Below are 15776 nucleotides of genomic sequence, written 5' to 3'. Positions count from 1 at the left end.
ACCTGCATCACTTCGGGCTTTCATCCCACATTAAGCTGACACGTCGCGATATAACTGGAATACTGTTTAAAGCGGCGTTAAACCCAATTTACTCACTCACTCACTCACTCACTCACTCACTCACTCACAGAAGCATTGAATGTAACACCCTTGATCAAACATTTTCTGAGCAAGAGCTTGAAAAGGGCCTTGTTTATAGATCATATGATATGCTTTTTCAGTATCAAGCTTTTCTTATAATGTTTGAAAAGATAATTATGCTTCAGATTATTCAGACTGATAAAAAGAAAGAAATTTCAAAAATACATTGCTGCTAGATGTGGATATGCATATGAAAATCGCGTAGCAAGGAGCGATAATCTTACTTTTTAAAAAGTCCCGTGAAGGTCCGGGGAAGAATAAGTCTTCAGCAAACCATGCTTGCCGTAAAAGGAAATGATGCTTGTCTTAAAAGGCGACTAACGGGATTGGGTGGCCATGATCGCTGACTCGGTTGATGCATGTCATCGTATCCAAATTGCGTGGATTGATGTTGATGATGTCAATCACTGGATTGTCTAGTCCAGACTCGATTATTTACAAACCACCGTCATATACCTGGAATATCGCTTAGTGCAACAACAAACAAACAAAACATGTAAAAAGGGTTGTTATTTCGATTATCATCATGGACCTTTAAACGTGTTATTAAAGGATTTCTATAATTAAAATAACATATCTGCAAATAAACAGTTGAATATTATCGGAATCACTGAAAATGTATACAAGATGTTTTATGGATAACAACGTATTATATTCTTTGTAACGACGTTTCAGGGCTACTTCTTGATCTTTTACATCTTATTACAGTTTTTCGAATGTCTATTTCGTTTCATTCAAATGGTCCCATTCATATGAATTTGCATCAATTATATGCCATACATCTTGAATAATAAGTTACATAAATGTTAGGCAACTGATCCCTGTGGTGAGTAGAAGTCGTGAAATACCAGAATTTAAATAAGCATATATATGCACTAAAGCAGTAGAGTGATCATCTATTTTAGAAATGTTTTTTTATTGTCTATCTTGTCAGAATCCTTATTAAGCAGGCTGCATTAACTCATTTATTTCAGCGAGGGAGACTTACCACTGATGGTGCGGCAACATCCACTAGATGTATGCCTGGAATATATATGACTATATATTTAGAAAATATATTTAGAATATATATATATTTAGAAAAGCAATATCCTCATAGAAAACTATTTGTTTGTGATATTACAGTAGGTTCGTGGCCTTGTGCTAACATATCACTCCCCACGGCCATATGAGCTACAGTCTCGATTCAAAATTGAGTTCATAATGTTGTGGCACGTTTGCGACAGATCCTCCACGTGGCTTAAGGTTCACCTTAGCTCCAGGTGGGAGGGACACTTTGAAATGCCTCATGATTCCAGCCAGCAGAAGATGCAGTTCCGGCTTGGCCACGCTCTCTCCGAGACACACTCTCCTTCCAGCGGAGAACGGAAGCCAGCTCTCTGGTTTGGCAGCCATCTTGCCATCATGGTCAAGGAACCGGTCTGGATTGTATACTTGCGGGTCCCGCCACTGTTCTGCGTCCCTGTGCAAAGCGTAGTGGTTGATGAAGACGGTAGTTCCTTTGGGAATGTCATAGCCACCTGAAAATTTAATGATTGAAATACGTACATGTGCATTGATAACCGACCATCACGTTAGTAATGTATAGCTTGGTCTTTCCTAAATCTCTCTAGAAACCTATTCAAAAATATGGACTAGAATTCAAATTGTAAAAGTTGATGCCAGGTCGCGTATGGCTTACGGTAACAGAGCATTGGAGCTTGTATTTTATACTTTCATTGTAAATTTGGCGCGTACTTCAAGTTAATAAGTGCGACAAGCGCAATAAAATAAATATTAATGATACTTCAATTGAAAAGTTTGAAAGTTACCTAGAATCAAAATACCTACTCAGTAGACATCCGTTTTAGGTGACTTACCGACTTTCGTGTCACACAGTGTTTTGTGGGGAAGTCCGCTTGGCACCACAGTATGAAACCTCATACTCTCGTGAAGCACAGCGTCAGTGTAAGGGAGACTACTCCTGTCTGATACAATGGGGAAATGACGCGCACCTGCATTCATAAATATATATGTCATTTAATGAGAATAATCTAAAGATCCTCTCAAATCCGGTATCATAATACAAGTGAATAAACTCGGTTCGCCCGCGTGGGACCGTTACTCGTGTTTTTAACATCACTATTTCATCACAATACCGCATCATCATCACTGTATTACCACATAAGCGAAACTAATATCATCGTATCAGCATATATTATGATATCATTTCTTCATCATAGCGTATCATCATATCATGTTATTAAATAATTGTATAGTATTATCGTATCCATAACATCATCATATCATTATATCATCATATCATCGTTTCGTGATTTCAGCGGATCATTATATCCCTGTGTTGTTGAAGTCAAAACCACAAATTATAAACTCATTGGCTGGACCCTTAACCCCCACAGGTAACTATAAAACTAATACCTGACACCCAAAAACGTCATTAGGGGTTACCCAGGGCACAGGTAAGTCGGTGACTGATCTTGAACCACGCTGAAAACGCTGAAAACGTGACCAACGTGATGATACAGGGATACCTTTTCAGTTGCGCCCATGACTATGTCGACAATAAAATTTCGACGTCCAACTGCATAGTGTTAGCGACACAGAATGGAGTTTTTCTATATAGTCTATACTCTACCTATACCTCAACAATAGAATTGGCTGTTGTCATCTTCAACTTTACATCTGAATCTAAAAATATCATCACATCAGCTTTTCATATCACCGTATCATAATATTTACGCTACGTAATAAATCTTCTACAAAACGTGGCCCTAAGTTTGTCTTGTCACCATATCAGCATATCATGAGTATCACAGTCTCTTAATCACACCGTTTTATCATGTCAAGGTATTATAATATCAGGGTATGAACTTACCCAGGGCACGGTCAACCTCTGTGTGAAGCTTGTCCTGGATGTCAGGGTGCTGAGCCAGTTCCAGTAGCGTCCACAGCAGCGTGTAGCGAGATGTGTCCATCCCAGCTGCAGGGATACAGTACAATCACTTTTAGTGTATCATGAAAGGTTATGATATACAAAATCGTAATCACAATCTTTTAAGTCGGTCATCACAATGTTTTTTAAACCAAACTTACTTTTCGTACCTTCGAATCAACATCACACTCTCGATGGTAATTATTGGAAAGTTACAGATGCGTTACATTCAATGAGAGAGAGAGGGGGAGAGAGAGAGAGAAAATGATTTTATGTCACTTTTAGCAGCTAACTATATCTATAATAGGCTTCACACATTTACCCATTTGTAAAATCGATTATGTGTAACCATATGGCTAACCTAGGAATTAATATAAAAATAACTTGGCCACAGGTTGGACAACTCACCAAACCTAGTTCGTTGGACATGCTGGATGTCCTGAAAAATGTGTTAATGTATCATTTTTGGCTTTCCCTTTCAGAGACAAACTAATTCTTAAAGTAGTAAACGAAACACAATTCCCCATGCTAACACAAGTTCAATCCATTGAATATGGAATGGTTTGATGCAGATCATAGTATGTAAGAGTAGATTTAAAAGTAGGCTCTGATATATACCGGAAAATATATCAGAGAGAGTCTGAGTGATATGGCCGTCAGTCATCTGTGACATCACTTCCGGGTCCTCCTCGTCACGGGCTTCTTCTTGAGCCAGTAACAGGGCATCACAGAAATCACGGATGTTATCTGTTATGAGAACATAATGAACAGAACGATTGACATAGGCATACATTAATACTGTTCTTATATGCATATTCATGACTTTCTTTTACAGAGAGCATAGCATATCGCATAATGAGGGACTCATTCAAGTAAATAAACCAACATAAAATCTACGATCTGGGTTTAAATTCCAACTATCAGTACAAGTTACCAAAACCAAGCTTTTTTCTGTGGAATGCAATTCCTGTCAGTCAGATGCTCTAAAACTCTAGAAACAATTTGTAGACATTCAAACACATACCATTTTGCGGTATTTGGTATTTGTAAGCCATAGAAATGAATTATTAAGATTGTTGTTATCATTATAATACCTTATTTCATTATGCAATCACTTTTTTGCAGATTGTGTGGTGTAACATTTAGAGAACTATAATAGTATAACAATGACCCTAAAGCGAACTAACTAAACAGTATGCACCTTTAGATACGGTCTGTCGATGCTTGTCAATTTCTTCATTCAAGTTACCCATAAACTTAAGAACTTCTTTCATTATAGTTTTCAGCTTCTGAGTGTGGAAGAGACGGAGAGGGGGGATTACGTCCTCGAGAAAGCCGTTGCCGATGTCCAGGAAGGAATTCAAAACGTGCACCATCTCTTTGAAGTAGTTGTCGTGAACGTCGCATCTGAAAGTGGCGGTTGGGTTCATTCCACTATCGTCGTATCAGTAGCACGATGGAGAGTAACCCATTGTGATATGAATGAAATCCACAGGAGTTTTGGCTTAAAGAAGTGACATATCTCGGCTTGGAATACAAAGTATGTTTTATATGAGAATGTGTTAATGGCATGGCTACTGCATCATGATGCTGCAATTAAAACACTGTTCCTTGGTTTTGGTAGAAAATGTAAATCTGAGAGCGAGGGAGGAGTTTGGGAATAGTTTGACTACTGAACCAAACACCAACTAATTTCAAATACTACATAAACCGTATAATTGCAAGAAATAGCAGAAGGAATTAAAAAATTGGAAACCTTACAGTGAAAAAATACAGTATTCAGGGTTTAAAAGGATTTCGATGGCGGCGTGCGAGGCAAAGACTACGTGCAGCATGCACACAACTGAAGTCATGACATGTAAGCTGGAACACCCTCTCATCACCAGCTTCGGTGGCACAACTGGCTATGATACTAAACATGATATTCGAGGCTGCAGGTTCGATTCACGTCATGGAATTTTCATGTGAAAAAACATTGCTACATTACGCAACCTAGGTCTTCCAAACCAATTCTAAAATCTCCAAGCAAGTCTTACAATTCAAACGAAAAAACCCCAAGTAGGGGTTACAATTCAAATATAAAACCTCTCAGCAGGTCTCACTTGATGTTAGTACCTTTCACAAGGTTACCATGGGAAAGAAGATACCTACAATACATTTGGAAAAAGTGGCAATAGTTTAATAAGGAGGGGTAACGTAAAAACTGATTTCGGTTTGACCCTGCTTTGAACAGGTATTCAGTTATATAAAAGCCTGTCAGATTTCTGTTGGATGAAGCCAGAAGTGAAACAGATGTTTCTGTGGTGAAACCTACGAGCACGGGTATGGTGTTTACAAATTTTAAAAAAAGGTTTCTAGCCTGTCTGAGACATGCAACTCATATACGATTGTGCGTTCCCACCTCTCCATGCTGGAGACAGCATGTCAACATGTGGCGGTATTATAGCCAACACCCCACTCGGTCATCATGTAGACATGATGAGTTTTTCCTTATAATCCTTGTGCAAAGGGAAGCAGAAACATAAACTTTGTACAGGTATTCAGAGCAAGTTATCATAACTTTGTAACTGTTCCAGCCTGTTACACCTGTGTTGAGGATTCTATTTAATGCCATTATTACCAGAGGACTCAATGTTAGAAATCTGGACAATGTTCGGCTTACGTGACACTGAAGCAGATATTGTTGATGATGTTGAACACAATGAGGGAGACAATGTCATGAGGATTGAATGGTCCCTTCATCTCCTGTATCAGCTGTATGCCTTTAGTGAGGGAGCGCTCTATCCCCTGGTCTAGGCGGGTACCCGTCATGTAGTGTCTGTTCAGTGAGAGAGAACATACAGATATGATCAGAGCGAGTGATTTATATTTCAAAGTTGAATCTTCAATATCTCAACCATAGAGCGACGAGGACAATATGAATGTGTATATAAGCATAGAAAGTAAAACAATAAAATAATAAGATAAATATCACATGTGTATAAAATAATACAACATATAGATAGACGAGATGAGATGGTAATCAGAGGTCCAGTTGTGACTGTTCATCATTATCATTCTGAAGAAACATGACAATAAAACTGGTAGATTGACTATGGACTTCTTTGTATATGTTGGTATACATTTTAGTACTGTTACGTTTCAGTCATCTTTATGTGTGAACATCTGACATTATATCATTACGGGTCCCAGAGAAAATAACACTTTTTTGTCAGAAACGTTGACTGATATTGTCGAATACTGAAATGTACCCATACTGAATTATTTTTTAACAATGGATGTCTTCAGATCAAAATATTACATCTAACATGTCACACGCATGATTGCTGGATGGAAATAGTTAAAAAGACGAAACTATCGCACATTCAAGGAACAAAAGCTGTTCACTAACATTCACATTTTCCTCTATCTGTATAATCAACTATTGGTGACATTGTTAAAGTGGAAGGAACAAAATGATTTTTCGATACAGTATTTCGTCAATGACATTAATGAGTTTCTATGATCAACAGAATAAGTAGAATAACAACACCAAATACAAAGGACAAGAGGAAAAGTGGGCGTAGTTCAATGACAGGCAAGATACGTAAGCGTTCTCACTGTGTTAGGGGGGTGGGACAAATGTTAAGACATATTTTGCATGTGCCAACCGTTTAGTTAAACCATCAACATTACTTATAAGTTACTCAGACATATTTAAATTCCCCAAATCACATTTACACCATGTTAACATTCGTGATCATGTCAGGACAAATTGAATTGTCTCCCTTAGACTGTAACAGCCTGCCGCTAACACTCCGCCAACAAAAGACTACCCCATTTCCTTCATAGTAATGCACTTACGATAAAAAGTTTAACTGTGCAATACAGTGCAATATATACAGTTTAGAACAAACTGATTGCCACTGTGACACTATTTACAACTGCTCAATTTCTGTACAATCCTAAATTTGGAATATCAAGGCAAAGTTCATAATCTCGTTGCTAAGCTGAAGTAGGCGTCTCAGAGAATTTCTTATGATCTGCCGTCCCCCATGAGCAAATGCATTGTTAAAGTCATCAATGTCAATCGGCACACGATCTGTACATTTTGTGACTATCGCCAGTACCGGAACTTCTACACCAGGAGTTCCTGCATGTGGCGACTGCACTTTTTTAACCTGAGCAGAGGTCTGTCAAAGTCGATAAGAATTTTGGTCTTCTTGTTTCTTTATGTCAGTGAATGCTTCCTTGCACAATGTTTCTCGTGCAAACTGTAAATGCTAATGGTGCCCCGAGTTCTCTGTAATTTGAAATCTCTACACAACAGTATTGTGTTTCTTTTCAAAAAATTCCTAATCAATGACAGACTTGTATCATCATAGCTCTCTTCATGAACATCGGGTGAACTCTTGATTAAAACACATCTGTGACGTCATTCTATTGTCTGAACGCTCCATTATTTTTCAGGAATTGAAAGTTGTTTGTCAACTATACATCATCTTGAATCAACATTTGAATTAATTTCAACTTGGAACTATTTTTACATTTATTGACAAGTGAATAATTTCATTTGTTTTCCGAATACATGTGTCGACAGGCGGGGTTCGAACCCGCATCGTTTGATTCGAGGACTCGCGCATAAATTACAGACTACAAAAAGTTCTGGTTTATTTTAAAATATTTTCCACAACAGAATTTTTGTCAAAATGTTAAAGTAGGGATGAGTTTTCAGTAGGGGAATATCCTCGTAACTCTCCATTCCTTCAAAACAATGAGCCTCGGCCCCTGCGGGGTCCTTTGCTCCATTATTTTCAAGGAGTGGAGAGTTACTCGGTCAATCCCCTCTACATAATATCCGTGCATCGCCCTGTAGACTGGCCGCCATATTGTCTGTTTTCTGATATAGTTTTCAGCATGAAATAGGCCATTAAATGTTTTTGCAAATGACTTTTTATTCCCCTATTATCACCACGCTCCCTACCGACACTTTTGCTTTTGTGTTAACCGCTGCCGTCAGTGAAAGATCGTAACAGCCAGTTCGTTACAACACGATTTGGTCATTTAAGATATATATTCAATCTGCTGTGTGTACAATCCCATCATTTCATCACAACCAAACCAGATATCTTAGCCACATGTACAAAACATTCGATCACTCACACGGCAAGATTTCTGCAGGTCTACGAATTGAAACATGATGCAACTATTTCGAATATATCAAGGAGCTCACTTCAGTGCTTTGGTTGCCAACTTTCTGTGTTGTTTCCAAGTAGGGCTGTAGTCTCCAAAGACGATATTCTTCCCGCCGTCGCTGAGAAGTAGCACTGCAAGTGGGTAAACAGTGTAAATGTATAAACTGTCGGCACTCATACAAACATGTACGTCTATTGCCATTCACGTAAGCACACATACTGCCATTGCTGAAAATTCTTTGATAGGCATTTAGAAATTGGAGTACTAAGTTAGGATAAGAATTTGTATTTATCCTTATCTTATCCTTACTTAGTACTCCAACTTCTAAATTCCTATCAAAGAAGTTATTTGTCGTCTTAATGGAGACGTGACAATCTCAACCATCAACTGATGCTTTGATAAGGGTGTTAGAACCTATAACGAAACGTCGCACTTAATCGTAATAAAGAAGTTGTTCATCCATAAATTCTTATCCTTACTGAAAATATTTGGTTCGTTTAAATGAAGGGTCTGGGTTATTTCGCTGTAGTTTTCGCATGGCAATGTATCATGATACAGGACAAGATTATGCAGGGATTGTATATGATTAAGCCAAAATGTCCATCACTGCCAGGTGTGCAGATCTTTCAAGCAATTTGTAAAACGATAATGTTATCCTGGCAGAGTGGAGCATATCGTGTGTGATACCCTGACGATGAAATAATGATGCAACAGTGAGTACTATCCGTATTTACTTGTATAAGTCTGGGGCCGCCCTGCAAAGTCCGCCTGTCGTTTAACCAGTGCCTCAAGCACAACGTCTATATTGTTCAAGGCCACCATTGTCATTGGTCCTGTAACGAGAAAACTTAATCATTATATTCTATATCCTACTGATAAAATCAAATTACGCCTTTTATTTAAGTGAAACGCGTATATTTACACTCGATACATTAAACCCGTGTCATGTAATATGCTCTGTCCTGGAGGTTCAAAGAAGCACTTAAGTATTTACAAGGAACAAATATTTAAGGAGATGATACACCATTTTGAAACACATGCTATACTATTTGTATAAAAGAAAAGTGATTGAATATACGTGTATTTCCACATGACAAAATATGCACACATGTATATCCGTCAATATCTGCATCCTCATCAGCGTTTGTTTGGGATATTCTGAGCCTTCTAGTGAGAACTGAAATGGGCTGCTGACTTCTTCGATGACGTAATGATTGTCAAGGATCATAGGCCTTGCATTCGTCACTACAAAATCTCATTTTGTCGATTCTGAGTTTCGAATTCTCTAGTATCCAGAGTTATATATCTCCATTCTATACATGATAAATCTCTTTGACCCATTTCCTAGCACAGAGTAATAACAGTAAATTCACCATCTCTATCTCTCGAATCACTTTCTCTTGCTCATAAGGGTCATTAGATTTGACTGGTCGGTCTTCCCATGTGGCTGTGGTAGCAAATGAGTCCAAGCAATACGTCATCATGAAATGGACATATGATACCCTTGAAAAGAGAAGGGGGAGTTTGCAGCTTATGAACAATTTTTTGCTTCCAACTTTGAAAGGTATCAGTGAAATGCACCTGTTTACATACCTATATTAAATCTTACAACCGGGCCATATTGAGCCTTCCAGTCCGTCAACTTCTCGTAGATACTGGCGTTCCGGAACTCTGCAGTTGATGTTGGAACACATTATGGCAAACACATACTTGTATGTTATACTTTAAAGTTACATATGTATATGTCTCGGAAATAATATGTGTGTTACTACTGAAGCCAACATGCATTCATACATGTATTAGAGAAGGTCAGTTATGGTTATTTAGCGTAGAAGCATAAACACGCGACAAAACCCTTTCCATTATCATAAAAAATATATGCTAAAAACTGAGTCCGTTGTATGATTCCGCTTGTTATCAGCATATGTTTATGAATAAATGACTATAAGTTAGTGATGGCGCTAGGTGTTCGAGAAAATGTGAGCGTGTCCTCTTTCACCGCTGGTACCCGTCACAAACACATGCAAGGGAAAGTCGAGGGCAACATGATATTTTCTTAGGTGGCAGTGTCGACATTATATTGGGGTCCCAGTAAAATCCCGAGACAGATGTGAAAATTGGCGAGTGAGATAAATACATGTATATATACTGGCGAGTGATATAGCAGAATATCACTCGCCAATTTTCACATATTAATATATTTATTAATACATTACAACTAAAAACACAAAAACACATTGTTACATTTTCCACAACGTTTTTAACGTTGTCAAACGCTTGATATCGAAAATCTACCTCGTACATTTTTCAAAGTGAGACGTCATTCATTCTGTTCCCGATATGGTTAGAATGTTACAAGCGGGATTCAATGCTCCCTATATAGTTCGTATGTTACCAGTGTAATTCACTGCTCTCAATATATTTCGAATGTTACCAGTGACATACACTGTTTCCGATAAAGTGATACAATCTTCCCGATATCGTTAGAATGTTATCAGCGGCATTCAACGCTCCCGATATCAACTGGGCGGCAAAAGAAAGTATAGGTCGAGTTCCATGATGGATAAAAAAGAAGAGGTTTTGTTGTGAATTATAATATAATTTAGGGAGGGGTAACAAATGATTGATCAACAGTTTGAATGAAATTGTGCAATCACAGGTAATGTGTGAGTGAGTGAGTGAATTGGGTTTAACGCCGCTTTTAACAGTATTCCAGTCATATCACGGCGTGTCAGCTTAATGTGGGATGAAAGCCCGAAGTGATGCAGGTCTCAGACGTTTACCACTTCGGTGAAACCCACGAGCACGGGGATGGTGCTTACAAACCTAGAAACATAATCGGGGCGAACCGGGATTCGAACCCACAATCATAGGTTTCTGGCGTGCCTAAGGAACGCAACTCTGTACAGCGAATCGCGGCGTAAGCTCAAGGTAAACAATGGTGGGGTAAGAAATTTCTTTTCAAAAGTTGTCGACACAGTTGCCTTCAGTAGCGTGTATGACCTCCAGCTGCCTCAATGACGTCAGTCTTCTGATGACGTGAATTGGAATCCGTTGCCACACATCTCTCAGGGAGTTGACGGGAGGCTGATGGCGTGCTCTAATCTGTCTGTCAAGATGGTCCCACAGGTGTTCAATAGGATTCATATCGGGTGAGTTGGCAGGCCAGAGCAAAACGTCAACGTTCTGCTGGTTTAGAAAGTTCCGAGTCAGTCTTGCAGTATGGGGCCTGGCATTGTCGTGTTGAAACAATGTCCCCTGATGTTGGTTTTGTAAGAACGAAAGCACAACTGCAACACTTATATATATAATTAGTCTCTGTACTGCAAAGCGTTCAGATTTCCCTGTATAATCACCAAATCAGTCTTCTGATCTCCACAAATACCGCCCCACACCATGACACTTCCCCCGCCGAATGGATGGACCTCTCGAATACACGCAGGAGGCAAACGTTCCCCTCTGCGTCGATAAACTCGTTCTCTGTCGTCATTTCGAAACAAGGTTAACCGCCTTTCATCGGTAAACTTCACTCGACGCCAATTTCTCACTTGCCAGCGTCGAACCTGCCTCGCCCATCGCAGTCTCAGGCGTCGATGTTGAGCAGTCAGTACCATTCCTCGGAAAGGACGATACGCTCGGATTCCAGCAGCACGAAGTCGTCGTAGTACTGCACGTTGGCTAATGGGATGTCCCAACGCTGTTGCTGCCGTCGCCGTCGCCGTTACGAATCTGTTTCGCAGGTGAATGAGCCGTATCTGACCGTCTTCCAGTGATGTTGTCACTCGGGGTCGTCTGGTTCTAGGCCTGTCCTGTGTCCTCCCCGTCTGTCTGTACCCTTTGAATCAACCTTGGCTACTGTCAGTGGTGTACAACCAAACCTTCTGGCAATTTGGACCTGTGTTGCCCCCATTTCGGCCACACCGATGGCTCTCTCTATGTGCTCCTGTGACAGTCGTGGCATTTCTTTTGTGTGCTTTCATCACGTGTGGTTATACCCTGCAGACGAACGCATTTATACAGCTAACATGCACGTGCAGTTCATGCCATAGGCGGAAAACCTGTTTCACCATTTCTGTGTCACCGCACGAGCGCCGTCAAAGGTGGCGCGTTCGGGTGAGGTGTTTTTTGGTACCTGTTCCTGGGCAGTCATATTCCCAATACCCCCTTTCCACTAGTTATCGCCGTTTTTAGGAAAAGTACAAATTGCCAACCTATACTTTCTTTTGCCGCTTAGTTTAGTTATAATTTTACCAATGACATTCAGTGTTCCCGATATAGTTAGAATGTTACCAGTGACATGCGTTGTGTGATGTTTATCACTGCATATGACGTCATAAAGTTAAGACGTCGTTCAATATAACGTCTCTTTGAAGCAAAAAACCGCCGTGACGTCAATCTACGGCACGAGGCTGGTGACATCGATTCCTTGCGGGACAATACGAATATGTCGATTCCTGCCATGTATTAGGGGGCATGCAATGTGTGTGTATGTACAGATACATAATAATATCAAGGGATACAATTACAAACAATTTTGTTGCTTTAATAGGTGTTTACAACATAATTATTAATAAACCTTACGAAACTGTACGTTAATATGATGTCCCTACATAAAGAGTACAACATATCATAACATCACCTAGGAGGTTCCCAAGCAACGGCCATCCTCGGGGTCCAGGGGGTAGCTTGTACCTCTTCTTGGTGATGAGATAAACGGCTACTCCGACGCCTGACCCCAATAGAACAGCCCGGCCGGTGAGGCTGGTGGGCAACCATTCCTCCCACTCTTTGATCAAGTCCAATAGTTGCTCCAGGTAGGGCAGATTCTTCAGCATGTCCATGTCCAGTGTCATCTACATGCAGGGTAAGTACAAACAAGGAAATACGTCAACAATAATAACTTCACAAGCTGCTCATTTAATCCTTTTCGCAAAACCCTAAAGACGCCTATACTTCCGTGCACGTCCTGACCTTGACAAGTCCCTCCCATGTCCAGTCATTGTGTGTTTTCTTATGAGTCGGCTGATTACAGTGTGGTAAATGTTAAACACAGTGGCTACAGCCCGATATTACAAGTCAGTTTGGTTCATCCCAATGCTTTGCCGTCTGTGAGTCCCCTTGGTGCGCATACGGATCGCATAAACACACCCAGAAAGTTGGGCAGTTAAAGGGGCCACCATTCTACAGGCAGACGATGAGTCAACACACAGTGTACCATTTGAAAATCTCTATATTAACTCGCAATTACACGTCAAAATTGGTGTTATGATACTTTTGACACGAGGTGTATATTTATTACAACATATACGACTGTAAAAAGAACTGCTTCCATATATTTCCATGTAAACTCGATTTCTAACCATGTATCTTGTAACAATGTCCTGACGAAAAACACTGACACTCATTAGTTTATGTCGAGTTATGTAAGTTATCCATCGCAATAAATATTTGCCTACCTTGTTTTCAGCTGCTACCTGTGCTTCTTTGCATCATATATTATGATCCAGTTACATTTAAAAACGTTCTACAATTAACATTATTGCATTGTCGTTTCTTTAACCAACTCAGTTGCCTCTGCACATTGTTTATTTTTAAACATTTTGGTTACAAGACGCATTGTTGTTTACTGATCACTTGTATTCATATCTAAAGCTTTTAATCATACGTTTTCAGGAATGCAAAATACACGATTATGTTTAATCATACATATATTCATATTTTATTTTTTAGAAACAACATATTAAGTACGATGCCATACTTACATAAGGTATTTCTTAATTGCTCATAATTACCAGATACGAAATACGAGTTACAAACATATCCGTACAGGTGAGCTATTTTCTCATTTTTTACCTGTGTACTGGGAGCCATTGAATCTATGTGCTGACAATAGCCATATAGTTACACCCCCCCTCAGAGCGTATACAAACAGAAAGGGAACAGAAAATCTCGGATGGAAAGTTAGTGAGTGAGTGAGTATAGTTTTACGCCGCTTTTAGCAATATTCCAGCAATATCACGGCGGGGGACACCAGAAATGGGCTTCACACATTGTACCCATGTGAGGAATCGAACCCGGGTCTTCGGCGTCGGATGGAAAGGATGAAATAATCATTCAATAGATAATAATAACAAGATGTTTCATTTTATTGCCAGCTGAATAGTCACAGCTAACGTGGTTTATATGAGTAAAACAATGGAGAACAATTGTTGAGGATATCGGTGTTACCGATTAAACGACCGCTTGTGATAATTCATTTTTCGTACGAAAAAATATGAAAGTGACCTGTCACTTTAAATATGTCTTAAATTGTAAATATGCAATGCAGGGTTATATCCTGTTTTCCCCTACCTTTTGTCAACAGATGTGTCAATTGTGGTGGCCAGGAAGCGCACCCCATACGCTCTCTCACGTGACTGGTGTACACACAGTGGCAGATATAGGTCATCTTTCGACTATTGCGAAATCACCGTGTCAAGCGTGGCATATGACTTCAAGTCGTGTTTTTCTTTGACATTCAAAGTGCGATGAGAATAATGTTACAAATAGCAGTGCATAAGCAATGTGCATGTTTGTGAATGTAGACAATATCTATATCACAGAGGACTGGGGAAATCGATGAATGATAGAACTAACTGAACGTTTCATGTCTCATAAAAACACAGGGCAAGGCCATATGGTGGTTGCGATATTGAGTTCACAGTCGACGTAAGTGGAACAGCCACTGTCATGGGAGCCAACATTAGCCTAGCTCTGTCCCGCGTGTCATGGATCCTGCACCAAACATAGGCAGCTTACGTGTGCACGATAACAACGATCAGCTGTATACTATCACTGCAATGGGTATTAGGTATAAGGGCAGAAGCGTTATAAAGATCAGCTTTACCTGGAGCGTGTGTACCGGTGAGGAGGGTGACTGTGTGCTGCCTGTTCTAGCTTGAAAACCAAAAATAAACATTATAAGAAAGGGTCTACACAGGTGATCACCGCGTCTCGGAGGATGTCAATAGGTGTGTATTTCTTCGTAGAAATATATTTTACATGTTTTATAATGATATTTGTGAACGACCTGCAATGGGTATTAGGTATAAGGGCAGAAGCGTTATAAAGATCAGCTTTACCTGGAGCGTGTGTACCGGTGAGGAGGGTGACTGTGTGCTGCCTGTTCTAGCTTGAAAACCAAAAATAAACATTATAAGAAAGGGTCTACACAGGTGATCACCGCGTCTCGGAGGATGTCAATAGGTGTGTATTTCTTCGTAGAAATATATTTTACATGTTTTATAATGATATTTGTGAACGACCTGATTATCATTTGGCCAAACTTGAGAGTGAAATGTAATTTGTAAACGTGTACAGTTTAGTTCTACGTATTAATTATTTCCTTTAAAATGTACAATGGGGTGTGGTAAGGTTAAATGGGTTTTAACATCGTATTTTGCGATTATTACACTTTTCTAGCGACATCCATCCACACGCGTGTGGCAGCTTGTACTAGTCCGGACCTATGGCAGTCCCATGGTGTTAG

The 15776-nt window shown here is 39.7% G+C and overlaps 1 protein-coding gene across 1 annotated transcript; it reads right to left on the bottom strand.

The window, feature by feature from the left end:
* Positions 1–603: 603 nt before the first annotated feature.
* On the bottom strand, positions 604–15206 carry LOC139456471 (steroid 17-alpha-hydroxylase/17,20 lyase-like). The gene is made up of 11 exons (XM_071238202.1): positions 15135–15206; positions 12888–13101; positions 9842–9919; positions 8983–9081; positions 8286–8379; positions 5736–5891; positions 4275–4480; positions 3692–3820; positions 3017–3121; positions 2001–2135; positions 604–1661 (listed from the first exon to the last, which is right to left on the bottom strand). The coding sequence occupies exons 1-11, from the start codon at positions 15204–15206 to the stop codon at positions 1315–1317; spliced, it is 1635 nt and encodes a 544-aa protein (XP_071094303.1). The 3' UTR covers positions 604–1314.
* Positions 15207–15776: the final 570 nt, after the last annotated feature.

Source organism: Haliotis cracherodii, unplaced genomic scaffold (genome assembly GCF_022045235.1).
Source record: "Haliotis cracherodii isolate W230 unplaced genomic scaffold, xgHalCrac1.p SCAF_11, whole genome shotgun sequence".
Classification (NCBI taxonomy): Eukaryota; Metazoa; Mollusca; class Gastropoda; order Lepetellida; family Haliotidae; genus Haliotis; species Haliotis cracherodii.
Note: the sequence above shows the minus strand (reverse complement) of the source record. Positions and strands in the feature narration are given on the sequence as shown.

Excerpts from the sequence above, each read along its gene's own strand:
- LOC139456471 (XM_071238202.1), bottom strand. The coding sequence starts at position 15,206 with ATGTTTATTTTTGGTTTTCAAGCTAGAACAGGCAGCACACAGTCACCC. Across the intron at positions 13,102-15,134 it reads CACCGGTACACACGCTCCAG|ATGACACTGGACATGGACAT; the intron begins GTAAAGCTGATC and ends CCCTGCATGTAG. Across the intron at positions 8,380-8,982 it reads GCGGCCCCAGACTTATACAA|TGCTACTTCTCAGCGACGGC; the intron begins GTAAATACGGAT and ends ACCCACTTGCAG.